The sequence below is a fragment of the Musca vetustissima genome, unplaced genomic scaffold, assembly GCF_032173495.1.
Source record: "Musca vetustissima isolate MV318-11 ecotype Yass unplaced genomic scaffold, APGP_CSIRO_Mvet_v1 utg8248, whole genome shotgun sequence".
In the NCBI taxonomy this organism is placed as follows: domain Eukaryota; kingdom Metazoa; phylum Arthropoda; class Insecta; order Diptera; family Muscidae; genus Musca; species Musca vetustissima.
Window position 1 is genome coordinate 190148 of NW_026877606.1, and position 27956 is coordinate 218103.

General features: G+C 36.1%; 1 protein-coding gene across 1 annotated transcript; it reads right to left on the bottom strand.

Moving 5' to 3' along the window:
* On the bottom strand, positions 1–27956 carry LOC133322253 (glutamate receptor ionotropic, NMDA 2B). Its single transcript, XM_061531268.1, has 8 exons — positions 27229–27956; positions 23819–23969; positions 22851–23731; positions 22569–22721; positions 21100–21251; positions 20506–21013; positions 20328–20432; positions 1–66 (listed from the first exon to the last, which is right to left on the bottom strand). Exons 1-8 carry the CDS (start codon positions 27939–27941, stop codon positions 24–26), a joined length of 2706 nt encoding a protein of 901 aa, XP_061387252.1. The 5' UTR covers positions 27942–27956; the 3' UTR covers positions 1–23.

Sequence of the window (27956 nt, forward strand, 5' to 3'; positions counted from 1 at the left end):
TGGTCTTTTGAGTTGTTGACTCCTTAGAGAACTGTTTCCATTTCCGCTATTTCCGTTTTATATGACCTAAAGTAAGCAGGAAGGATATTTCCAAAAAAATATAAAAAAAAAATAAAATGGAAAACAAAAAATTAAATTATTAATAATTTCATTTATTTTATGTTGTCATCTAATTGTTTTCTACAATACATTACAAAATATTCAATAAAAATTACTTTAAGACAATTATGGGTTAGTTTTGGTTGTGTGTGTATATTATATATATGTATGTGTATCGTTGTGTGTGTAATTGAATTGAATTTTATCTTGATATTATTATTTGCTATTTTCTGTATGGTTGGCCACATATCCTTTGGAAGACACACAGACACAATACATTGTTAAGTCATCCATGTGATTGATGATGATATCTGAGATGTTCGTTGGCTATTTTGAATGTTTTTCTTCTAGATTCCAATTTTGCTGTTTTTTTTGGTGGGTTTGAGTATAAAGCTGGAATGTGTGGTTAGTAATGGTGGTGGTGATGTTCATCATGGTTGTGCTGAGGTATGGGTAATTGAGTATGTGGGTGTGTGTGCTACATTTATGCCATGTATTCATTAAAGCCTAAAATTGTCCATTTGCCACAATCAAACATTTTTATTGTAATCATGATGTATTTTTATTGGAAAAACTTTTCCTATTAATTACAAAAGCAATAACAACTAACAACATAAAAATCCTGCAAATCAATCAAGCCTTTTTTCCCCATTCGTTCAACTCATCAAATGAAATACCATCACAGCTAAATTATTTTTCTTGTATTTTCTTTATTTCCATCACACATACATAAAAAGAGAGAGTAATTTGTTGCTGGGGGGTTTTTTGTAGTTCTTAATTTTCATTTCATCTCTCCCCCATGGACCCGAATGATTTATGTCAATGTCCTCTTTAAAACAAAAACCGTTCTGTACTTATGTGTCACAATAGAAACAAATTATTTTTCGAAAAGTTTTTGACAAATGTCGACACAAAGTGTTTCTTTCTTTATTGTCCTTTTTGGATAGCGCCTTAAGCTTTACACATTTTCTTTAATGAAATGACCATTTTGGGAACAATTTTGTTGTATTAATGACATGAAAAGTTGGAAAAATCGTAGGTGGTCTAATTTGCAAAGCAGAATTGATTATATATACTTGAATTAGAAATAAAAACTCTGAAGGTGAAAATATATTATCGTAATTAGGAAAAAAGTAAAAGTAACAGAACATAATTTAAAAAAAGTGTCATAATTGTTTCTGAGGGAAATATGAAGGATATTTTTGGCCAATTTTTGTAAATAAGACAAAGAGAGTCTTTATAGAGGAGCTGCAAGGATTTATAAGCGAGGTGAGGTTAGAATTTATAAATGAATTGAAGGTAGACTTTATAGATGAGGTGATTTTCTTTATAAGCTGAGGGGTTTCCGAACCGCACCAGTAATTCATAAAAAAATCTGAAGCTATACTCGTCGGCGTGTATGAACTGAGGAGGTTTTTGTAGGACAGCTGAATAGAAACGAGCTGATGGGTGAATTTATATATGAGTCTTTATAGTAGAGTTTTTATAGTAGAGTAGTAGGGATGGGGGTCTTTATAGACGAGCAAAAGCACAAGACCGAAAGCGGGGCCAAGGGTAGTTTTTATTGAAGAGCCCCCATTGAAAGGGATTATTTAAGAACGAGTTAAAATCTGGAAGATTAGAGTGAAAGGAGATTCATCATAGCAAACTGAAATTGAAGAGCGGGACGCATATATATATATATATATACATATATATATATGGAAATTTTTATATATGGAATTTTTGACGGAATCCTCGAAAAATGTCCCGCGTGAAAGGAAGCATTTCAGGACGATTTAAGACTGGACAAGGCTTTTATAGAAGAGCTGAAGGGCAGAACAAAAACTTACGATCAGGAATATATATGTATATATATTGGTGGGACTCTCGAAGTAATCATTGATTGGAATTAGTAAGGAAGTATTTGAGGACGAGTTAAAGCTAGACAAAGAAGAGAGTTTTCATATCGGACCGAAGCTGAAGATCAGGGTATTTGCGAAGGTACAATTTTAGAGGTAAAACGCCACAAAACACTGCATGATTTCCGCAATCGTAAAGCCAGATTTTTCAATCGAATTGGCTTTAATTTGGCATTTTTGTGTTTTCAGAATACGAGGGCATAGTAGTAGAAAAATATCATAAATATGTTCCCTACAGAAAGGTGCAGCTCCAATTTAGGTGTTTTGAATATAACAGTGGCATTTTCCAACCCGAAATGGAAGTAATATGGCTTTTCAGGTTATCAACGAATAAACGTCCCTTTACAGAAATATTTCGGTATAGGTTAATATTATTTTTAAATTATATAGCCTTAAAAAAAGACTTCTTAGTTGAGAAACGTCAGACACCCACAAAAACCACGAACGATTTTCGGTTTTAGTCGTATTTTTTATATCCTCAACCTTATGACTAATGAGGGTATATACATTTTGTTTCGGTGAAAATGTGCTTCTTGGAAATATTGGTTTTAGACCCCATGTTTCTTTGGACCAAATCCGTTTCAGAAAATTTGGAGACGATTTACACATTTCCGTCCGTCCGTTGTACGTCTGTCTGTCTGTTTGGCTGGTGCGTACGATAATTCTCGTAGGGAATAATCGATTTCATCCAAACTTTGCACATTTTTATATTTCTTCCAAACTTAGTTGAAGTTCGAAGATGGGGAATATCGGTCCACTCCTTCTGGTACCTCCCCCACAAAACGGTCAAAATTGTGCTAAAAATTAATTTCATAATAACATGCAAATGTACTAATTGATTTTAATAAATCATTGTACAACTTATTATCTTTACCAAGCCTAGATCATGTAGGAAGATAGGACCCATTGGTCCACTAATTCTGGTACCTTCCCCACAAAGGGTAAAAATATTTTTAAAACCAATATCAGAAGATTGGAATGTCCAATTTGAACCATACTTTGCACAACCCATTACCATTACCAAGCCTAAGTCAAGTTTGAAGATGGGACCCATTGGTCCACTTCTTCTGGTACCTCCCCCACAAATTGTCAAAATTTTCAATATTTGTATGTTCAATATCAGGCGATTGGAATGCCGGATTTGAACCCATTTTTGCACAACCTATTCTATTAACCAAACCTAGATCAACTTTGAAGATGGGACCACTTCCGATTTGGACCAAACTTTGCACAACGTAGTATCATTACCAAGCCTAGATCAAGTCCGAAAATGGGATCCATTGGTGCACTCCTTCTGGTACTTCGCACAAGAATAGTTTAAATTGTTTATGAATCCAGTATTAGGCGAACGAAATGGCCGATCTGAACCAAGCTTTGCATAACCTGTTACCTTTACCGAGTCTAGATCAAGTCCGAAGATGGGACCCATTAGTCCTCCCATGCGACCCATTAGTATCTCCCACACAAATGGTCAACATCCTAGGCAAACCATAGGGTGAGGGTATATATCTGTCGGCAACGCCGACTGACACTTTTTTACTTGTTTTAATCGAAATGGCTACAATTTTCCATTTTTGTGTTCTCCGAATATGGGTGACCTCTATTATAGCTTTGTGTGGGCCCAAGAGTTTTGTAACGCTGTGAAATATTGGACTTAGACCTATTGGACCTTTTAGTATACCAGTCGTGTGTGTTCGTCCGTCTGTCCATTACAATTTCTAAATACGATACATGTCATAGTTATGGACCAATCGTTACGAAATTCGCATTTGGACTCGTTCTGGTCAAAGAAGACCACATCGGATTATATTTAGGGCATACAATCGACCAAACTTTTTTTGTCTGGTTTTCAGGTCGCTCGGGTCAAATAAACCAAGTCTGTTGTGTCCAAAGTGACAAAATGACACAACAAAAAACATGATCTGGAAAGGTTACCAGTGTAAGAATGTGAAGAATGAAGAATGCGAACCTGCAAAAAAATACCTCAGCTCAAAACTAACGTCTCTAGATAAAACTGGACTGACGATTTTTTTCTATATAAATATCTTGGAAAGAATACCGAATTGTTTTTATTAATAAAAATTATCTCAGCAAGGCTATCGATTTTTGTTCTCATTAGACACAAAAATACTATGTTAACAAATTTTCTAAATTTTCTAAATCTAAAGAAAAAACCATAGAAAGTCTGGCCAAATTTTTTTAAGGGAAAACATCAGAGGTCTGATAACATTTTTGGCACCTTCGTTTTACCTTCTTAGGGAAAAAAACTTTAGCTGGGCTGACGATTTTTTTCTTTTGAGAGAAAAATCTAATTCTTATGTTTTACAGGAAAAAACACCAGCACAATGCTAACGATTTTTTTTCAATAGGAAAAAATATCTCAGCAGGGCTTCTAATTTTTGTATTTTTTTAATCACCATAAAATCCGAGGATTCCCATAATCCCAGTTTGTAGTGATAGGGTAGGGATATATGACTACATTAGCCACGTATTTCTTGTCTAAGTTTTTATCATTTTCTACCAACTAATTTTTCGCGTGAGTCGTTAATGTTGCAACTGCGTTATCAGATTTCCTTTTATAGTTAATATAAAAACAAAAACAAATTTCGACGAACGGATTTGACTCTTTCTTATCTAAGTCCTGTTAGTGCTATACACGCAGGAAACCAGTATTATATTTTAATTAAGACTGGATGCTAAAATTCACCAACAAACGCACACGCACACTCACATACACTCTCGCACAATAAAAGTCATTTTAATTAACTCTGAGGTATTATCCGAAATAAAAATCTGTGAAAACAAAACCATAGGCGGCAGAGTAAGGCATTTTGATAAGCTCCGGAGAAAAAAAACACAAAACGCCACTATGAAATTTGTATGCACGTACGGATGAAGAAATATGGTAGTGTTGAGAAGACTGGCACACACACAAACACACTGACAATAGACTTAATTTGCCAGAGGGATATTCGAAAAAACCAAGTTTCCAAAAGCAAAACAATAAAAATGAATGTTTAATGTAGACAATCATACAACATACACACACATATGTAAGATGTACGTGTGTGAGTACGTCGTCGTGTGAGTATTCCTTAAGTGAAAAAATTTGCATTCATTTTTCATAAGAACACACAAATTGACAATTGTTTTCTTGTTGTTGCTGCTGTTGTTTTAATTATTCCCCCATCCTAGTGTGTGTTTTTTTTGTTTTACTTCATTTTGTTCAAATCAAAAAACAATTAAAAACAATTTCCACGAATGAGGAAAAATAAATGGCATTCAAGTGCAAGATATGAGTGTATGTGTGAGAAGAAAAACAAAAACAATCAGAACACCACCCCCTATTCGTCTTCTTCTTCATTTCTTTTGTCCAAAGCCAAACAAGTTTTTATTTTCATTGTTTGTTCTATTCGGAGGGATATAAAACAAAAGCCTTTAATTCTAATGTTGGAATACTTCTTCTCTCCCCCCACAATAACAATAAATACAATGAAGCTCACGCTGGCAGTGACGAGAGGAGAAGAGGCAGTGGAAAAAAAAACATGTAATAACAGGAAGCATTGAAATAAAGAAAGCTTACTGAACTTAAATACAACACCAGCAGCAGCATCAGTAACTAACATACTTAACATCCTTCCGTGCAGCATTAGAATGTTGGTGAATGAACATCATAATACACACACATATATAAACTCACACACACACATGTACATTTATAAAATTCTAACACTCGGCTTTCCGTTTTACTTTCGTTAGATATTCATGTGTGCAGGCAAACACGAATCTTTTCCTATGGAAATACAAATCAAGAAAATAACCTCAGGCTGACGTTTTTTTTTCTATGGAAAAAACTTCAGCCAGGCTGACGTTTTTTTTTTCTATGGAAAAAACCTCAGCCAGGCTGACGTTTTTTTTTTCTATGGAAAAAACCTCAGCCAGGCTGATGAATTTTTTCTATGGAAAAAACACCTCAGCCTGGGGCTGACGAATTTTTTTCTATGGAAAAAACACCTCAGCCTGGGGCTGACGAATTTTTTTCTATGGAAAAAACACCTCAGCCTGGGGCTGACGAATTTTTTTCTATGGAAAAAAATTCGTCAGCCTGGGGCTGACGTGTTTTTTTCTAGAAAAAAATTCGTCAGCACCTGGGGCTGACGAATTTTTTTCTATGGAAAAGACACCTCCGCCTGGGGCTGACGAATTTTTTTCTATGGAAAAAACACCTCATCCTGGGGCTGATGAATTATTTTCTATGGAAAAACCGCTCAGCCTGGGCCTGATGAATTTTTTTCTATGGAAAAAACACCTCAGCCTAGGCCTGACGAATTTTTTTCTATGGAAAAAAACACCTCAGCCTGGGGCTGATGAATTTTTTTCTATGGAAAAAAACACCTCAGTCTCGGGCTGATGAATTTTTTTTCTATGGAAAACACACCTCAGCCAGAGGCTGACGAATTTTTTTCTATGAAAAAACACCTCAGCCAGAGGCGGACGAATTTTTTTCTACGGAAAAAAACATCTCAGCCAGAGGCTGACGAATTTTTTTCTATGGAAAAAAACACCTCAGGCAGAGGTTGACGATTTTTTTTCTATGGAAAAAAACACCTCAGCCTAGGGCTGACGAATTTTTTCTATGGAAAAAACATCTCAGCCTAGGGCTGACGAATTTTATTCTATAGAAAAAGAATACCTCAGCCTGTGGCTGAGGTATTTTTCTTCTATAGTAAAGGAATGCCTCAACCTTTGGCTGATGAATTTTTTTCCATAGAAAAAAATTCGTCAGCCCAGCTGAGGTGTTTTTTCCATAGAAAAAAATTCGTCAGCCCAGCTGAGGTGTTTTTTTCCATAGAAAAAAATTCGTCAGCCCAGCTGAGGTGTTTTTTTCCATAGAAAATAATTCGTCAACCCCGCTGAGGTATTTTTTCACAAAAAAAAATCTTCAGCATCGCTGAGGTATTTTATCCATAGAAAAAATTCGTCTGCCTCAGTTGAAGTTTTTTTCCATACAAAAAATTCGTCAGCCCCAGCTGAAGTGTTTTTGCCATAGAAAAAAATTTTCCATAGAAAAAATTCGTCAGCCCAGCTGAGTTGTTTTTTTCCATAGAAAAATTTGTCGGATCCGCTGAGTTGGTTTTTCCATAGAAAAAATTCGTCAGCTCAGCTGAGGTGTTTTTTTCCATAGAAAAAAAATCGCCGACGAACCGCTGGGTTCTATTAATTTTTTTATCTATAGAAACCACTGTAATATTAAATTATATACTGTAGTTGTAATTTAATTGCAGTATTATGTATATGTGTTGGTATGTAACATCACGACAAATGTGCAATAACGACAGAAATTCCCACACTTTCATACATGTTCACATACTCACACACACATGCACAAATGTACCCATAATAACCCCATTTACATATTGTTTGCACATAAGCAATTAATGTTTATATTCACACAGTGGCTCTACACATACATACACACACTCATATATGAACATATGAGTATGTGTGTATATATGTATTTATCTGTGGTATGAGAAATCACTTGTTCTAAAAGAAAAATAATGAAAAAAAAAATTACACATACACACAGTAATTGTGATGGAAGAATCAAAATTGACAATGTTAGAGTGGCGAGAGTAACAGACTACCAGGCATCTCTGCCTGCTCAGGATCTGGCTCTGGCTGCTGGTATGTGAACCGGAAGGAAGAAACATATTTTAAAACATTACAACAGACATTCTTCCCATTTGGGCCTTTGTAGTAGCAGCAGCACTAGTTCGAGTCTTGCATAGGCATTTAATAACAACAGCAACAACAAAAGAAAGGAGAAAGAATAAAATAGACAAGAATTAGAAACACTGCAAAACAATCCGAAACAAACACACACACACATGCACTCTCACATATGTTGTTTCTATAGAAAAATATACACCATGTTGTTGTACATTTGTATAACAAAAAAACTTGTAGTATTTAGTCTAGTAAATTGTTTGTAGTATGATGACGTTATGTTGTTGTATTTGTATGTGTGCATGTGTTGTTATTGTTCTCAAGAAACCACTGCTGCCTCCCTACTGGATACAAAAATTAATTTTAGATTCATAGATATGCAAAGAAAAAGAACAAGATGAACACAATACACTGCGAGCTGAATATGTTCATATGTCTGTCTGTATGGATGTAAGTTTGTATGCTTGTTCAACTTGTAGTTGTTTGTGTGTGTGTGTGTGTGCGCATAAATATTTGTCCAATCCCGAAAGTAATGGGTGTACTTTAGGCTATATATTTTTTGTTGCATTAAATTTGCTTTAAAATTTGTTGAATAAATTCAAAAGTTTAGATATTTATTCAAACTACATATTTTTTGTAAAAAACATGAAAGTGGTGTCTTTCTTTTATTCAGTGACTGCAAATCTTGTCGTTTAAGGGATTATGAGAAATATATTAAAATATAATTCCGTTGGAAAATTCAGCCTCCATGAAGAAACATCAGACAACGGCATGAGGTAGGATTGTTTTTTTATAGAAAAAGAAAACCTCAGCCTGGGGGCTGTTGAAGTTTTTTCTATAGAAAAAGAATGGTAGTTAGCAGCACCAGCTTCAAGCATCTCGATATACACAAAAGGTCACCTGGATTTCTCCCGATCAAAGAATGAGAAATCAAATCGGTAATGTTGTGATAGACGGGGGGCATTCATCCAGTGTTTTAGACATTCGATAGATACGAGGGGCGAATATCGATTCGGATAATTATCTTGTGGCAGCCAAGGTTCGCACCCGTCTTAATGAAGCAGAAAAGATGTGATCTCACACAACACGGACACTTGACGTCGAAAAAACGGCAAACACAACATACAGAAAAAACCTACTCCGCTCAACTCACCCACCTGTTTTACGAAAGCACTGATTGTCCCACTCTCTACAAACAGCAGCAAAAGCAACACTGGGGTAGCAAAGACCATAATCAAGAAACCCGTGGTACGATCAGGAGTGTCGTAATGCTAATGAAATGAAAAACGCAATGTATAGGGCAACCCTGCAGACAGTAGCAACACGTAGTGCGAGAGAAAATTATCGGGAGAAAAGGACAGAGGAGAAACGTATTTTTAAGAAAAATAAAAATGTGAGCGGGTGTAAATCGAGACAGACAACGTGTTCATGATCTGGAAGGATCATTTTGAAAGGCTTCTGTTACCACCTAGCCAAGATGAGGTCAGAATAGCAATCAATCGGCTGAAGAATAATAAAGCAACAGGTATCGATTGGTTACCAGCCGAACTATTCAAGACTGGCGGTCAGGAGCATGCACCAGCTGATTAGACAATTTGGCTAGAGGATTGCATGTCCAATGCTTGGAACTTCAGCATTCTGTGTCCCGTGCACAAAAAAGGAGACAAGACGATATGTACCAACTATAGAGGAATAAGTCTCCTTCCCATCGCATATAAAGTGCTATCCAGCGTACTGTGTGAACGACTAAAGTCAATGGTCAATGACATTATTGGACCATACCAATGTGGCTTCAAACTTGGCAAATCCACCATTGACCAGATTTTCACTCTGCGCCAAATCCTGGAAAAGACCCATGAACAACATCTCGATTCATACCGCCTATTCGTCGACTATAAAGCCGCATTCGACAGCCCCATCCATTCAGAGGTGTTTAAAGCTATGTCAGCATTTGGAATTCCTGCAAAATTAATACGGGTATGATAACTTTAACTGGCACAAGGTCAGCAGTTAAAGTCGGAAAGACCTATCGGAGCCCTTTAATACCAAACGAGGATTCAGACAAGGTGACATTTTGTCGTGTAATCTTTTTAATATCCTGCTGGAAAATGTCATACGAGAGGCAAAGGTGAACAGAAATGGCACTCTGTACACCAAACAACACATGTTACTCGCCTACGCCGATGACATCGATATATTGGGTCGAACATTGCGAGCGGTAACAGCCACCTTTGAACAAATTGCATTGCATCCACCTTTGAACAAATTGAAAAGGAGTCTGCCAAAGTGGGTCTGGCGGTAAACGGCAGAAGACCAAGCAGATGGTATCAACGCGCAAGACGTCCAGTAGACTCGGACCAACTGTGGAACTTGAGAACTACAGCTTCAAGGTAGTGAACGATTTTATATACCTCGGCACCGCCGTCTATTCTCGGACATCGACATAGTCAGTCGTATCGAGCTGCAGCCACTACGTTGACTAGGTCATGTTGTGAGAATGATGGCTAACGCAGAAGGGGAAGGCCACGAATTAGATGGGAAGATCAAGTGGAAGGGTACAAAGGTGGGTGGTACATTTCGAACCATGATCATTCAAATTGGAACAGCTGCACGCCAGACCGACGCGCCTGGAAATCTTTGTTAAGCTCGGCTTATGGAACAAATGTTCTGTCACAACCCAGCTAAGTAAGTAATTTATGATTTATATTTGGCTGTTTTTCTAGTAGCTCTAGAGACTACAATTATAAGCCAAACATGACATATTTTACGCGGGAAAGGTAATCTGGCCAACTAAAGAGAATGGATGTTTGTACATATGTGTTAAGACTTCTGTGTGTAGAATAACAAAAGTTGAAGCTTTATTGTGTAAATATTCAGTCCAGGAAAATAAGATTCGAAAAAGTTTCCATGATGGGAAAGGCCTCTGAATATAGATCCGCAGAATGTTAAAAAGGTCGACACAACTGATAAATTTTTGAAAGTTTTTTTTCGTAATACAAAATTAAATGTTCTCAAACCGAAAAACAATAAACAACAAAGTAGCAACCACTTCTCAATTTGCATAATTTTGCCCAATGTCCTTGATAGAGATCCTGACGCGACACTATGATGTTTGTCTAGACTATATCTTTCACCCAAAGAATAAGTCACAAGGAGTTACATCCAAATATATCGGTGGCCAATTGTGATTACGTCTTCGAGAGTATTTGGTGGTTTCGTTGATTATGTGAAACGAAATTGGGCATAGCGTACTAAATTTTGTCTGCAATGGTGTGTTTTAAGTTTCGTAAAAGTCGGCTCAGATTTAGATATAGCTTCCATATATATTTTCGTCCGATTTTATGTTAATGGAACACAAAAGCCCCTATATGCCATTCGATTTGCACGAAATTTGGCATATCTTAGTGTTTTGAGTCGAGAGTAATGTGTGCTAAGATTCGTGAAAATCGGTTCAGCTTTAGATATACCTCACATATATATTTACGTCCGATTTTATGTAAATGTAAATTTGGCATAGCGTACTGAATTAAGTCTAGAATGATGTGTGTTAAGTTTCGTGACAGTCGGTTAAGATTTATATATAGCTCCCGTATATATGTTCGTCTGATTTTTAGTAAATGGTGCACCAATCAGTCACATTAAGGCAGATTTGTGCGAAATTTTGCACAGCGTACTGAAGTTGGTATAGCCTAAAGTGTGCTAAGTTTTATTGAAATCGGTTTAGATTTAGATATAGCTCCCATATATATTATAGCTTTGTTCAGCCTCAGGGGTTTGTAACGTCCCGAAATATTGGTCCTAGACCCACCTTTAAGTATACCGATCGTCATATCTCGACTAGCTGAATCGATCTAGACATGTGTGTCCGTCCGTCCGTCTGTCCCTTATAATTTGTAAACACGATACAGGCCATAGTTATGGACCAATCTTCACGAATTTTCGTATGTAGGATGGGTTCTGGCCAATGAAGACCCCTTTTGTTTTTGATAAAGATCGGATAATATTTAGGGGATGAAATGGACAAAAAACTATAATTTTGAGTGATTTTCTGGTCGCTTCAGAGGCCGCAATTAAGGCCCAAACATCGCGAATTTTTACATTGAAGGGGATCTGGACAATTAATTAGAAGGGCTGTACTGAATATTAGTAATATTCGGAAAATATGTCAGTGTAAGGAAGAGGTGCTGTTGACGTCTAATCGGACAAGAGGTTGCAAATGTCACGAAATATTGTCCAGGCTCGGAATAAACATCCGCAGAAAATTAGAGTTACGTGGTAGCTGTGTAGGGTATCGTATGGTCCGCCCCGTCCGACTATACTGCTCCGCTCACTGGTTAGTAAATAGGGTAGACTATACGATAGACTAACGTGTGTCAGGTTTTGGTGAAAATGATGAAGATTTAGATATATCTCCCATAAAGTTTGTTCTATTGACACAATGAAAACGGTCCAAAAACGACTCTAAATATTTTTAAATAAAATTTGTAGATGTTGCCGAAGACATATGTACGGATTGATTTAAGTCGGTTCATATATATATATGTATATGGGCAATATTGCCAATTTTTTAATATTTCATTTCCAAAAAATCAGCTTTTTTGTTTTTGTGGCACATCAATGATTTTTGGTACACATATAGAGAAAAATGTTCTGACTCCGAAACCGTTCGCGATCAAATTTTTGGTTGATGCTCGCAAAAGTTATCGAGGTTTTAATTTTGGGCATGAGAAAAAAATCTTAAAATTACGCCGTTTATTATATTGACCAAAAACGTTGATATATGTCTTCCTCCGTAAAGTAAGAATATGAATGTATTATAATAATCGCGATAAAGTTGCACATTTTCGCAAAATATGAGAAAAATTATAAAAATATAGGATATTACGTCAATATTTTCATTATATTAATGACATACACACACCTAAAAATTTATATAAAAATATCTACATAATCTAAACACCATGATGAATCAAATGATATCAAAATCACACAAGTCCGTGTAGCGGTTTGTAAATCAGAGCGACAACAAATCAAGATATTGAGGAAAAATATTTGTTTTTGGTTCGAAAAAATAATGTCATCATATTTATTTTTTAATTTTATACGAGAAAATTCAGAAAAAAAATTTGGGGTTATTCTGCTATTTTACCCAAAATAATGTCATCATATTTATTTTTTAATTTTATACGAGAAAATTCAGAAAAAAAAATTTGGGGTTATTCTGCTATTTTACCCAAATTTCGCCGAAAAATTGACATATTTAAAAATAATCACATTTGGTGTATAAGTATACACCTTGTGGATTGTAGCAAGTCCCTTCCGATAAATCTTGGGGTTCTATAAATAGGAATAAATCTTATAATAAAATAATAATATGAAATATACATTTTAAATTGCGTCTAAATCGCGTAATTCTCAAAATCATTTGATGCGCATGCGGTTTCCAGGAAATACTGAAGTTTATCTTCCAATCCATATATATTTTGCGAAATTTCATTTGACGGCTAAGATGTGCCACACGTTGCATTGAAGTACCCAAAAAATCGTAAAACGCGAATAATTTCCGAAAACTCCATATGCCATTAACGCGCATCCGATTTCGGTGTGCACCTTAAAAATATACATCGATCTATACCATTTCAATGTGGTCCATTAAGAACCATGGATGTGCCAGTTCACACTATTTTTGAGATAAATTGGGTACATCTCTCTTTCGGCTGAAGTTTTTAAAGTTCTCTTTTCGAAAAAGATCAAAATCCGTATGAGGTAATTTATTGAAGCGGAAATGATACACAGAAAACGCAAATAAACCCGCGATATTTTCAAAAACATTTTTTGCCAAATTTCGTGTTTTTGGAAGGCCAGTTCCCGCCGTTCTAGTAGATGGATTTTCACGAAGAAGATTTTATATCATCCGAAACGTAAAAAACCTTATTGATCGCGGGTACCCATATTATTCAGTTGACAGATCTAAAAATTTCGCCCGAAAAATAGGTTTTTTAGACATTTGATCGCACAAAATTCGCACCTTCGGATGAATATTACTCTGAAGCTGTGCATACTACATACACAAAATACATATCAAATTACGCAGATTCGCGACTACATAAGCTTATAATCGATTTTTAGAAATTCCTGTTTGCGTATTAAAGCTAGAAGTAAAATTAAAAAAACACTCAAAATCGAGCTTCAAAATGTCAGCATCATTTAAAGGTAGATGCAGTGAAAATTTTGAAAAATGATACATAAGGGGCGTAGTCCCCATTTTGTTGGCTTTTAGTTTTATTTTGACACGAAGACCGTGCAATGAGTGTCTTAGTCAGAAATCGATAGAGAACATAAAAAAACTGGTTCGCCTCATCCTGTTTTTACACATTTTTTTACATTAAAGTAGACACAGCTTCCATCAAAATAAACACAGGAGGTCAATATCATGAACAGTTTGCAACGACAGATCAATTAACCCAAAACTATTCACTTTTTTTCATATACTTAAGTAGTTCCCGAGTTATAAAGGGGTGAACCTCCGCTTCAGCTATGTTAAAAAATTGGCAATATTGCCCATATATATACAGATCTTATGTCAAATTTAGTTGAATTTAATCTCAAAAGCCTCTCTAAAATGCGATGTCTATTAGGATGCAACTTCTAAATATACCCAAACTGGTAAAGGGTATCATATAGTCGTCCCCGTCCGACTTTCGCATGTGTTTGGTTTGAGTTATGTCGGTTCACATATAAATTAAGATCACATATTTAAGTTCGCCAAAGTTCATGTCAATGATCCTTCAAAAATGCGTAGTCTGTTAGGATGCATCTGTTGAATATATCAAAATTTGTGAAGGGTATCATATAGTTCTCCCATTCAATTCAAGCTATCTATCTAATTTGTCAAGTCAACATGTCTAACTCAAGAAGTGATTATGCTGTTTATTAAGACCAAGTTATATACATACATTGTCGCATGTAATAAAATCATTTCAAACTACTCTCCGTAATTTATACAATTTTGCTTCAGACATCCTACAAAACTAAAAGTTTCATCATTTTCTTCCAAAAACTAATTAAGAAATGTTTCTCTAAAACCAAAAGTAAACATTTTCTTCCACATCCAGACATACTAAAACAGCAAACAAACAACAACAAATTGAAATAAATTTCAATAACACTTCCTTCATATCCTTTGCGAGAGTATGTATATGAAACGGAACATGGAACAGGTAAATATTTACTCATTAAATATATACTGTGAATGTATGTATATACCCATATGTAATATAAAATAAGGTTATTTATTTATTCTTGGTAATCTATTTTATAAAATTGAAAATTGTTTTATTTATAGGCTGCAAAATATCGAAACGATGATGGATTCAAAATTAATTCGTATTCATTGGAAATAGTGAGGTTTATAAATGTATTGATTCAATGATATTTAAAAAATCCACGCCTAAAACTGTGCTAGACTGCAAAATATCGGAACGATGATGGAATGAAAATTAATCCGTATTCATTGGAAATAGTGAGGTTTATAAATCTATTGACTCAATGATACATTTTAAATAAAAACTCAAAAGTCCAGCCAGGATGTTATCTTATCGCATATAAATACAATTGGAGAATTATTTGGAAATTAGATTTTCCAGAAATCGGTTTATTTTTTCATTCCACAGCCTCATTTTCGATTGATGGATGGTTGGAATCACAAGGCCAACTTTCCAAAAATATATCATAATGATATCTATGAAAATATACCCTTCACAGCCTTTGCCTATTTCTCTAAGGAAGTCTCCTTCTACAAGGAAGTCTCCCTCTTCTTGGCTAGGGCAGAAAGTTTCCTTTCTAACTCCTGTAGCCAATTTCGAACTTGATTTAAATAACAACATTACCTTTAAACAATTCAAAAAAAAAAAAAAAAAAAAAAAAAAATTAACAATCACCTTGAACATATCATATTCATTATGTGAATTATGTCCTTCTCATTTTTCCAACCACAACATCAAATTCCCATCCACGATATATTTTCCACTTGAGCCTTATAATTGTTACTATAAACGGAAAATGGTCATTATATGGTGGATGGAATGCATGGATGGTGTCGTCGCCATAATCTAATGTAGTAGAAATATGATAATGATATTACCGACGACGATGACGGTGACCATGGTGTTGGTGGTAGCGTTGACGATGACAATGGTGTTGACAATGTTAACGGATGCTGCTGCTGTTGAATATTCATGGTCTCCATTATGGGTGGTGTTGGTGATGATGACAGGGTGCTGCTGTTGTTGTTGTTGATGGCAACAATTATTTTGCATTAAATTCTCTACTCTAGTTTTTATCTTGATTGTGGATATAAGATTACATGAAATTACCCAACCACCCCAGGATATGAGCCCAAAAAACGGAACTTAAATTAATTTTAAGGCTTGGTCGAATGAAACTAACCAAAATATCAGCATAAAAAAGGGAAATTTACGATATAAGTTGGCATATAAATTTGTACGAACATACATATATACGAATAAAGATATATATGTATGTATGTGTGTGCGGAAGAATGAGAAATACATTCAAAAAATATTTACTACTATTCAAGGGATTTAAGAGACCTTGGTTAATTTATGTGAGTGTGTATAGTAGGGAGGAACGATGCAAACATAAAACCAGTAAGGAAAGTAGTAAAGTCGGACTGGGCCGACTATATGATACCCTTTACCACTTTATGTATATTGTACATATGTATCCTAAGAATTTCATGTCAATGTTCCCTCGAAGAAACATACACCATTCTGCAACCTATGCTAAATTTAATTTCAATCGGAAATCGATTTATAGCATATTTGATACACGCGACTCAGTATGCCGCACTGTTAAAAGTATAATCTCAATCAGACAACCGTTCGAAATATATATAGTACGGTGTGCAAAATTTCGTGTCAATCGGACAAACATTAGGAGTTAGCACCATTTACCTAAAATCGGACTAAAATAAATGGGACTCATATCTATATCTGAGCCGATATTCTTGAAACTTAACACACATCATTATAGACCTACTTTAGTACACCATGCCAAATTTCGTGAAAATCGGAGAATATATAGGGACGTTGGTGCACTATTTACATAAAATCGGACTAAAATATATATGTGGGACCTATATCTAAGTCTAAACCGATTTTCACGAAACTTAACATATGTAATTCTAGACTCAATTCAGTGCGCTATACCAAATTTCGTGCAAATCTAAAGATATATAGGGACTTTGGTGCACCATTTAAATACACAACTACGACGGAGTACTAACTTTCTAAGGAAGTTTATTCCGAGCCTGGGATATATTTGGTGACATATGCACACTCTTGCCCGATTTGAGGTCAAGAGCACACCTTCCATACACTAACATATTTTCCGAATATTACTAATATCAGTACAGCCCTTCCTACTACTTGTCCAGATTGAATTCAGCGTGGGTTGTATGGTAGGCCACAGTTTTGCCTATAGATCGATTCGAAAATTTGCAAAAAAATTAAGTTTTCGGTCCACTTCATCCCAAAATTATTATCTGATCATCACCGAAAATTATAAGCCCTGTTATAACTGGAACCCATGGAAAATTTCAAATTGATCAGCGTTATATATCCGCACTCTAGTGTGGTAATGGGTTACTAAATAATATCGGAATACGTAAGCACCTCTAAATATTTGAGGGTAATTCCCACATCCGAGAACATACGACAATATAATTGGTATCAATTTAAAGGTCAGCCACTCCTCTTGGATATACTATCTACTCTTCAGGTCTATGTTCTTTAGGATTAAATATATACGCCATAGAATCCAAATTTTGTAATTTTTCACACAAAAGTCAGGGTCCATTTGACCCGCTAAATATTGACCGATCTTTATCAAAAAGGCATGCTTATTCTTTGGTCCGATCCCCTTCTCCATGTAATTTTCATAATTGCGGCCTCTGGAGCGACCAGAAAAACCGAAAAAATAGTATTTGGTCCTAAATATTAACCGATATTTACCAGAAACAATAGGGGTCTTCATTAGCCAGAACCCATTCTACATGCAAAATTTCGTGAAGATTGGTCCATAACTGTGGCCTGTATCGTGTTTACAAATTATAATGGACTGACGGACGGAAGGACACACATGTCTAGATCGACTTAGCTAGTTGAGATATGACGATCGGTATACTTAAAGGTGGGTCTAGGACCAATATTTCGCGGCGTTACAAACTCATGGGGCTGCACAAAGCTATAATACCCTGACAACATAGTTGTATAGGGTATAAAAATCCACGCCTTAAGCATTGCTTTGAAAAAAATATTTTCAAAAAATCAACGCCTATGGCCAGTCTTTGAAAAAATATTCTTAAAAATCCTTGCCTAGAATTATGCTTTATTTTTTTTTATCGGTTAGACCCTATTACCCACCACAAACCGCCATTTAATATGACTTTTAGCATTTGAAGCCTTTACGACGTCATCATCATCACCATCATCATTGTTCTTGTTGTCATTTTGTTTTGTTTTTTCTCTTCATCTCCCTCTCTCTCTTTTCATAATAAAGATACCACATAAACTGTAGGTTTTATATTAACCGTTATCTTTATGATAATTAACTGTTTGCTTTTGCTGTTGTTGTTCTTGTTCGCCACTTCGTTTAAGCTGCAATGGCAATTATGGGCAACAGAGATGAGAAAAAGAAAGAACGGAAATAGTTTATAGCCTCTTCACAGCCCTGACCGGACGACGATTTCTGTCGTCGACAGCTAAGCCTGAAGAACGTCGTCTATGCGTGCTGAGTTGTTTGTTGTCATCGTCGTCGCAACAAATTCAAGCTCAAAAATTAATTAAATTAATTTTTAAAGAGCTTTTCTCCTCTTTCTTCTTGTTTTCCTTTTCTCTGTCCATTTTCTTGGTAATTGACCCAGTTCCATAAAGTGGTCTTAAAATGCACATACACACATACATATATATTTAAAAAATGACTAAAAATAAGGACATCTTTGTAAGGAATCGGAAACTAAGGAGAAGCAAAAAAAATCGAATGCCATGTTGTTTACCAAATGTAATTGTTTGCATATCCTTATAACGAAAGGATTAGTCGGTGTTTGTGGGAGATTTATTCATGGTAATCAAGGTCATATTGAAAGGGAAATTATTAAAGACATATTTTTTCTTTTGTTTTCTATTGTCACAAAAACACAAAAGAAAACAAAAGATAATTTCGATAATGGGAAAATTCGTTGTTCTTGACCTAAAAGAGAGTAATTTCTAGCAAAAATAGCAAAAATCTCTGTTAGTCTGGGAAAAAAATGTCTTTAAAAAATCCACGCCTAAAACTGTGCTAGGTTAGGAGAAGAAATGTTTAAAAAATCCACGCCTAAAACTGTGCTAGGTTAGGAGAAGAAATGTTTAAAAAATCCACGCCTAAAACTGTGCTAGGTTAGGAGAAGAAATGTTTAAAAAATCCACGCCTAAAACTGTGCTAGGTTAGGAGAAGAAATGTTTAAAAAATCCACGCCTAAAACTGTGCTAGGTTAGGAGAAGAAATGTTTAAAAAATCCACGCCTAAAACTGTGCTAGGTTAGGAGAAGAAATGTTTAAAAAATCCACGCCTAAAACTGTGCTAGGTTAGGAGAAGAAATGTTTAAAAAATCCACGCCTAAAACTGTGCTAGGTTAGGAGAAGAAATGTTTAAAAAATCCACACCTAAAACTGTGCTAGTCTGGGAGAAAAAAATATACGCCTAAAGTTAGGAGAAAAAATGTTTAAAAAATCTTTTAGTTTATGGCAATTTTTATTGGATCTGAAAATCTTTCAAAATTATGGCAAATATTTGAACAATTCTAGGCTTTGTTTGTCAAGTGTGATGTTTTTTGTGTTAATAACTTAAATGTGTTGAAATTTTACCACTCTTTTGTTTTTGGTTTTGTTCGAATTAAAAATCCTCCGTATATATATGAACGACGTAGAGGAAACGGAAATTGGAAAACAATTAAAAATTACACAAAATGCTGTTGTTGTTCTTTTTGTTTCAACTGTTAATTAAAAACGAATTAAAAAGATTGCGGTTATACAATCTAAATAATTATTATAATTGAAAACGAGAGAAAAACGTTAAAACATGCTAAAGGAGGGAGGCAGGGAGGGGTGTTGGACGTGAAGAGTGCTGGATATTTATTTACAACAATTTAAAGAGCATGGAGAGAAAAAAATGCTGGGAGGTGGGTTAGAAGTAGAAGCTATGGCTACGTGGAATATTTTTATTGTTGTTGTTGTGGTTGGCATTCTAAATAACTCCAAGAGGATATTTTATATGGTTGGCGGAATTGGTTTTTGGATCCGTTAATTAACTGGGTGGTGTACTTAATTATTGTTGGTATTGTTAAGAGAGGTTGTGGTGGTACTGGTGGTGTGGGAATGTGGATTAACTGGTTGGTTCTTTGGTTGGTTGACTGGTTATTTGGTTGGCATGCTGTTTGACTATGGTTTTTGGTGGAGCTACAAAATTTATTTGTATGTATTTGTGTGTTGCTGTTGTGACTGTGTGGGGGTAGGGTTGGAAAAACGACAAACTTACCACCTGTATAAATCTTGGGCACTGGCTGCTAAACTCAAATTCCCCATCAAGGGGGGTCGTTCTTTCAGATGATGATGGTTCAGTAAATCCGATGAGGAGGCAAGTCTGCAAAAGGAGGAACAAAATACAAATTAGGGGGACATTAAAAAAAATCATTTAATTTCACATTTTTCCCTACCTTAATTGTGGCGGCTTAATACCATGCTTGTCCATCACCTTTTCCAGTTGACGCACCCGCAGCCTTGTCATATCCAATTCATGTTTCACCTTCCATAGATGCGTATCACATATTGGATCATTACAACGATGTTTTTTAAGGATTTCCGTTGCCTCATAGACGGCACCACGAAATGTCAACGATTTACCCATTGACAGTGAAATTAAAGCACAACAATGCCCACCATCCTTTTTCGCTATCCTCTTTCGTATATACTTAAAGTAGACATGTTCGAGCAGCAGCAATAAAGCTGCCAACAAAATACCCGCCATCAATAACAAAAATGCTGACAAGAATTGTTCCAAGGCCAGGGGATCAGATGATTTATGCTCTTGTTTACCCGGTCGACATGTCCCCGTCATCCAATAGCGTCGCAAACGTTCCAGATCACCGTTCGCTCGAAATTCCAATAAACGTTTATTGAACATTTGGACGTATTTTGAGTTGCGACTGAAGGCCAGACCATAGCCTAGGGGGTGGAGGGAGAGAAGCACAGAAAAAAGAGGAGGAGAAATTAAAAAGGGTATTGAAAAAGAGGTATGGGTTTTAGTTTACCTGTCATGGCATACCAGCTGCCCACAGTCATTAGGCGACAATCCTCATCCTGTGCCACCAAATAGTCCAGGACTGTGCCATCATAGATGAAAGCATCCAGGTTGCCATTCAATACAGCAGCCACGCCATCGGCTACGCTGGATTTGTTGTATCTGGAATTAAAGAAAAATAATTACAAAATATTCTTAAAAAACGACTTAAAAAAATCCATGCCTAAAGCTGTGATAGTCTTGGAGAAACCCGACTTAAAAAAAATCCACGCCTAAAGCTTTGCTATGGCTTCTGGAAATATTCTTTAAAAAAATCCACGCCTAAAGCTTTGCTATGGCTTCTGGAAATATTCTTTAAAAAAATCCACGCCTAAAGCTTTGCTATCGAGTCCAGGAAAAACCCGACTTAAAAAAATCCACGCCTAAAGCTTTGCTAGTCCAGGAGAAACCCGACTTAAAAAATCCACGCATAAAGCTATGCTAGTCTAGGAGAAAACCGACTTAAAAAATCCACGCCTAAAGCTATGCTAGTCTAGGAGAAAACCGACTTAAAAAATTCACGCCTAGAGCTATGCTAGGCTAGAATAAAAAATGTTTAAAAAATCCACGCATAAAGCTATGCTAATCTGGGAGAAAAAAATGTTTAAAAAACACGTCTAAAGCTATGCTAGTCTGTGAAAAGAAATGTTTAAAAAATCCACGCCTAAAGCTATGCTAATCTGGGAGAAAAAACGTTAAAAAACACGTCTAAAGCTATGCTAGTCTGTGAAAAGAAATGTTTAAAAATCCACGCATAAAGCTATGCTAGGCTAGAATAAAAAATGTTTAAAAAATCTACGCCTAAAGCTATGCTGGGCTAGAATAAAAAATGTTTAAAAAATCCACGCCTAAAGCTATGCTGGGCTAGAATAAAAAATGTTTAAAAAATCCACGCCTAAAGCTATGCTAGGCTAGAATAAAAAATGTTAAAAAAATCCACGCCTAAAGCTATGCTAGGCTAGAATAAAAAATGTGTAAAAAATCCATGCCTAAAGCTATGCTCGGCTAGAATAAAAAATGTTTAAAAAATCCACGCCTAAAGCTATGCTAGGCTAGAATAAAAAATGTTAAAAAAATCCACGCCTAAAGCTATGCTAGGCTAGAATAAAAAATGTGTAAAAAATCCACGCCTAAAGCTATGCTCGGCTAGAATAAAAAATGTTTAAAAAATCCACGCCTAAAGCTATGCTGGGCTAGAATAAAAAAATGTTTAAAAAATCCACGCCCAAAGCTATGCTAGTCGAAGAGAAAATTGCTTAAATTTTTCCAAGGATTTTTTAGTTAAGGATTTAAATCTTTTTCAAATTTTCTTTTTTCCCTTTCCTGCCAAACTTATTTATGTTCTATACTCCACTTAACTAAACCCTGTTTTTTTGCTTTCTAAAACAGAAAATAAATATTTTTTCTGGAGGTGAAAAAACCCCCGAATGACAAACTTACTGTCTCATGTAGTAGTGCATTTCCTTGTAGTATTTATTGATGGTGGAATCTGTGTGGCTGTATGGTATTGTGCCATATTTAAAGGATGGCTTGTGTGAATATGGATGAACCAAACGGCTGTCGTTTAGGCCAGTGAATTCATGGAACTCCTCTCTATATGGAAAAAAATTAAAAGGAAGAAAAACAAATACATATTCAATAAAGCCTTTTCAACAATTCTACAGATAATAGTATACATATGTATGTGTGTGTGTGTGTTCGGCGAACCAAAAAATACTTTACCTCGTTATCATGAAGGCAGCCAAGTTGGCAGTATAGATGGCCAAAAATACCACCGCAAACAGAGCCCATACATTTGTCATAAATCTTGAGGTAAAACCACGCGGCGAATCCACGTGTACGGCAGCCTGGAACAGCACCGCCCACACCAACCAATACGTTCGGAACAGCGAAAATCTATAGGGTGTAACGTTGGTATTTTGCAAATACAATTTCATATCATAGCCACTTGGTGAGAGCCATTCGAAGAGGAAGATCATGAATGTGGCCGCTTGTATCGCGACAATGCCCACCAGCATCCATGAGGCCGTATCAAAAGGTTCTAAAAAAGCTGTTGGCGATATAATACCCGTACGTTTCGCCACCACTATAGCAATTCCCGTCTCCATAAAGGGCTCACTGAAGTCTACCACCGCCTCACGTTCCGTATTGATCATGAGTGATGTTAGGACCATATCGGTTTTGCGATTAACCAAATCAGCAATGACACCATTCCATTTACCATTCTCGAGGGTACCCCATTTACCATCTTCGACCCGTACAAGTTCGTATGTAAAACCCAATTCTTCGGCAAATTTCTCCAATAGATCGATACAGAACCCGCTGCAGCACTGATAGAATGATTCGTTACGATGCGCTTGACCGACATCGATATCGGCCATTTCATGATCAGCGGCCACACGGCAGAGAACGCCACGATCCATTAGACATTTACCGCTAACGGGGTCGGCGGGTGATAAATTGATATAGGGTGCTTCTTCAAGAAATGTGATTTTTAAATGGAATTTTTCGGGTACACCCTGTGGTGGAGCATGTGAATTACCCGGCCAGGCGATATCACGTATATCTAGTTTCTGGGCTTCCCATGATTTCCAGACGCCGATCTGTAAGAAGAAAATATACAAAAAGGGACAATTGAAGAAGGTCTTATATCTGGGAATTTATAATGGAGTTTTCGGTTTCTTACTAACCTCTTCCCATACTAAATTTTTATTATTTGCACTTGGTCTTAAATTCATAATTTTCAATTCTGCCGATTTTAGATCACCATCAGCTGTGAATTCAATGTTGGGTTTATTTAAATCGCCTTCTATGGAGACATTACGTAGATATTTGAAAAATCTGAAAATAAAAATTAAATAAACGATTTTTTAGGTGGTGCATATTTAAAATCATGTTACATAAATGCCTAGCTGTATTGGGAGCGGATTATAAAAAGACAATAACATATACAAATAATATATTAATCAATAACATTTTAGGACTACGTTTTTTGGTACCAAGTTTTAAAAATTTTTCATATTTTTGTGATTTTACCGGATACCACTTTGCGTGTTTATTGCCCAATATAATTTTTACGATTTTTTAAAAAGTATACTATTTTTGGTGCCAGACACTTCCATTCGAAGCATAACTTTCACCCATTATTTGATAACAGATTATACGCATTCTCAGAACTATTAGTTTTTGTTCGGAAATTTTCGTTGATGGTTATAAAAGACCAATAAAATGCATTGAAATACTTGGATCCGAGACAATTAAGCATACTACAACTAAGTCCAAAGTTTTGAACAAGTCACTCTTGGGCATTGGATTTTTACACTTTACATGTACACTTCCCCTCAGAAGTTACCTCCTACTCTGCTTCTCACGTGAATTTAAGTTTTCAAACATCTGAATAACTTAAATTCACGTGAGAAGCAGAACAGGAGATAACTTCTGAGGGGAAGTGTATGTGTAAAGTTTAAAAAAGTAAAGTTTTCGAACTTTTGCGGTGGAGTTGGGATGATAGATGCTAAGCAACGGCTCTGATTGGCTTTAACATGGCAAAGCCCAGGCTTATATGGGTCCCTATTTCATCTCATCAATGACCTCCCTGCGGTGTCATCTGGGGTAGCTACTTTCATCATCCGTTAAAATAGTGAGCGAGTGAGTGCCGCGAGTTGATCCATGAGACCTATAAAAAAATGGTTTGAGACGTCGGGTTAGTTGCCCACACTTGGAAAACACAAATTACTATGAAAAAAGCTATGAAAAAGAAAACCATACCCCCTAATGTTGACGATCCCCGCAAACGTATAAAGAACCACGATCTGTGAATATGCCCTTGAAATGTGCGCACATTATACAGAACAGGCGCAGTTTTCGCTTTGGCGGAATTACTGAAGAAGTACAACGCTGATATTATTGCCTTACTGGAAATGCGATGGAAAGGGACTGGCGTAAGTAAATCATGATTACTCCAGTAGATGAGCGAAAGCTATAATCCGCATAGGTTGATTAACTTCGCGGCAGCAAAAAGTTGTTCAAGCATCTCGATATACACAAGGCCACATGGATTTCTCCCGATCGAACAACGAGAAATCAAATCGATCAAGTTGTGATAGACAGGAGGCATTTAATCAGTGTTTTAGACGTTCGATCGATCCGAGGGGCGAATATCGATTCGGACCATTACCTTGTAGCAGCCAAGGTTCGCACTCGTCTTAATGTAGCAGCAATGTGCGGTCTAATATAACACGGAAACTCAAAGCCGAAAAGCTGCAAACACAATAGATAGCAGAGATCTACTCCGCTTAACTTGCTTGACGAAAGCACTTCTAGTCCTGATAATAGTATAGAAACACAATGGCGAAGAATTGCTCACTCCCCACAAACTGCTGCAAAAGCAACAATTAGGTACCCAAGACCACCATCAAGAAATCCGTGGTACGATCAGGAGTGTCGAAATGCTACTGATGTGAAAAACGTATAGGACGACCCTGCAGACAGTAGAAACACGTAATGAGATGGAAAATTATCGGGAGTAAAGGAGAGAGGAGAAACGTATTTTCAGAAAAAAGAAGAACAAGAAAAACGTGAGTGTGAGCATATCGAGAGTCAGAATGAAGTCCGAAAATTTTACTAACGAGTAAAACACCAAATCGAAGGCTTTGGTGCAAGCACATCTTCCTGTGAAGATGAAGAAGGAAACCTAGTGACAGATACAGACAGCGTGTTGAGGATTTGAAAGGAGCATTTTGCAAAATTCTGGTATCAAATACGGTGAAGAAGATACCCCAGAAGCAATAAGATGTAAAGGTATAGAGTGTATACCACCTAGTCAAGATGAGGTCAGAATAGCAATCAATCGGCTCAAGAACAATAAAGCAGCAGAAGCCGATGAATTACCAGCCGAATTATTCCAGACTGGTGGTCAGATGCTGGTCAGGAGCATGCACCAACTGATTAGTAAAATTTGGCTACAGGAACGCATGCCCAAAGATTGGAACCTCAGCATAAAAAAGGAGACAAGACGTTATGTTCCAACTATAGAGGAATAAGTTTCCTTCCCTTCGCATATAAAGTGCTATCCAGTGGAAGGTCACGAATTAGATTGAAAGATGAAGTGGACGAGAACATTTCGGAATATTGTCTTTCAAATTGAAAGAGTTGCGCACCAGACAGAAGCGCTTGGCTTATGGAACAACCGGAGTTGAAAATTGAATAAAATTGAATATTTTAATTTATGCTATCATAATTTTTATGTACATATATTTCAATACAAAATATATTTCTCAGAATGTCCAGATTTTAGACATTTTATACAAAAACGTGACTTTTTCGACATTTAAATTTGTTTCAAAAATTTTAATTCTGGAGCTTTCTATTAATTTATTTTTTATTTAACTTGCATTCAAAACCTATTTTTTAAAACTTTAATACATTTTTTACGTTTTATACAAGCATGTGACGTTTTTGACACCGACATGTTTTTGAAGATTGCAAGTCTATAATTATTTCTCAAATTATCTAAAATATATTTTCCAATACAATTTTTTAATTTTTGTAGTTTACAATGTTTTATACAAAAAATGTGACATTTTTGACATAGGACTTTTTTTTGTGTTGGAAGTCAAAATCTAATTTTTAAGTCCAAATTTTATGTACCTATGTACTTTTCTAAACTATTATACAAAACTTTAATACATTTTAGACGTTTCATACAAGCTTGTGACATTTTAGACACTGAAATTGTTTTGAAGATTGCGAGTCTACAATTATTTTACAAATTATCTAATATTTATTTTCCAACCAAATTTTACATTTTTGGGGTTTACAACGTTTTATACCAAAAATGTGACATTTTTGACATATAAGTTTTTTGAGTGTTAAAAGTAAAAAATCTAATTTTTATGTGCACCTTTTATTTATAATCGAAAAGGGATATTTTAAGATTTTCGACATATTTTCGGCATTTTTGAGGTTATGGTACCTTTTCTTTAGTAAAATATGACGTTTTTTACATTTACTACATAATCTCATGACATGTACATCCCATGGTGTTGGATTTGAGCGCAATTTTTATATTTAAATTAAATTTACAATTTGCAATACTTACAATTCTCCATTATCCCACCGGCCACGACCATCATCTTCACACGACAGAGCCTGAGTATTCAACTTCTTCCCCTGATTAGCTGGATCCGAGACATACGCCTCCACACCATAACCATAAATTTTAATGGCATTCGATATTTCATTCATTAACGCTGCACTGCTCGTATCAAAATGCACACCCAACATACCCACCGGAAACTGGGCATGCGCATCCTTCTTCTCAATCACCGATTGACTCACCACCCACACATAATTCTCTCCCGTTAACTTCAGCTCTTCAGCAGCTCTAAGAATAGTGATTGCTTCACTTTGCGTGGCATAGAGGAGCATAACTCTTGCCTCGCTATTAACAAGTTCCATCAAGTCACTAGTACGCGTTACAACGATTGCATTGAGTATCGTAAATTTGAAATGATCTTGCATTTCGGCAACTCGCTCCCGTACCGCTTGCACGAAGTCATCATGGCCGGCAATCTGCGAGGTGACAACCGAAAACTGATGCCATTTGTAACGTTCTAATATGCTCAACATAGCGGCACTTTGATGTTCTATACTTGGAGCTAACTGAAGTTGAAGTGTTGACTGCGAGGCACGGCGTTCCAGGCCCGAATTGTCGGCATTCCATGAGATGACGGGTATACCCAAATAGCCGGCTAGCTGTAGGAAATATTGTGCCGATGCGGTACTATGGCCGAATTGTTCGTTATTCATCATATATAAAATGGCAGA

Coding starts and splice junctions, on each gene's coding strand:
- LOC133322253 (XM_061531268.1), bottom strand. CDS start 27,941: ATGATGAATAACGAACAATTCGGCCATAGTACCGCATCGGCACAATAT. Junction 22,722..22,850: donor GCTGCCTTCATGATAACGAG/GTAAAGTATTTT, acceptor TTTTCCATATAG/AGAGGAGTTCCATGAATTCA. Junction 21,014..21,099: donor CAGCTGGTATGCCATGACAG/GTAAACTAAAAC, acceptor TCCACCCCCTAG/GCTATGGTCTGGCCTTCAGT.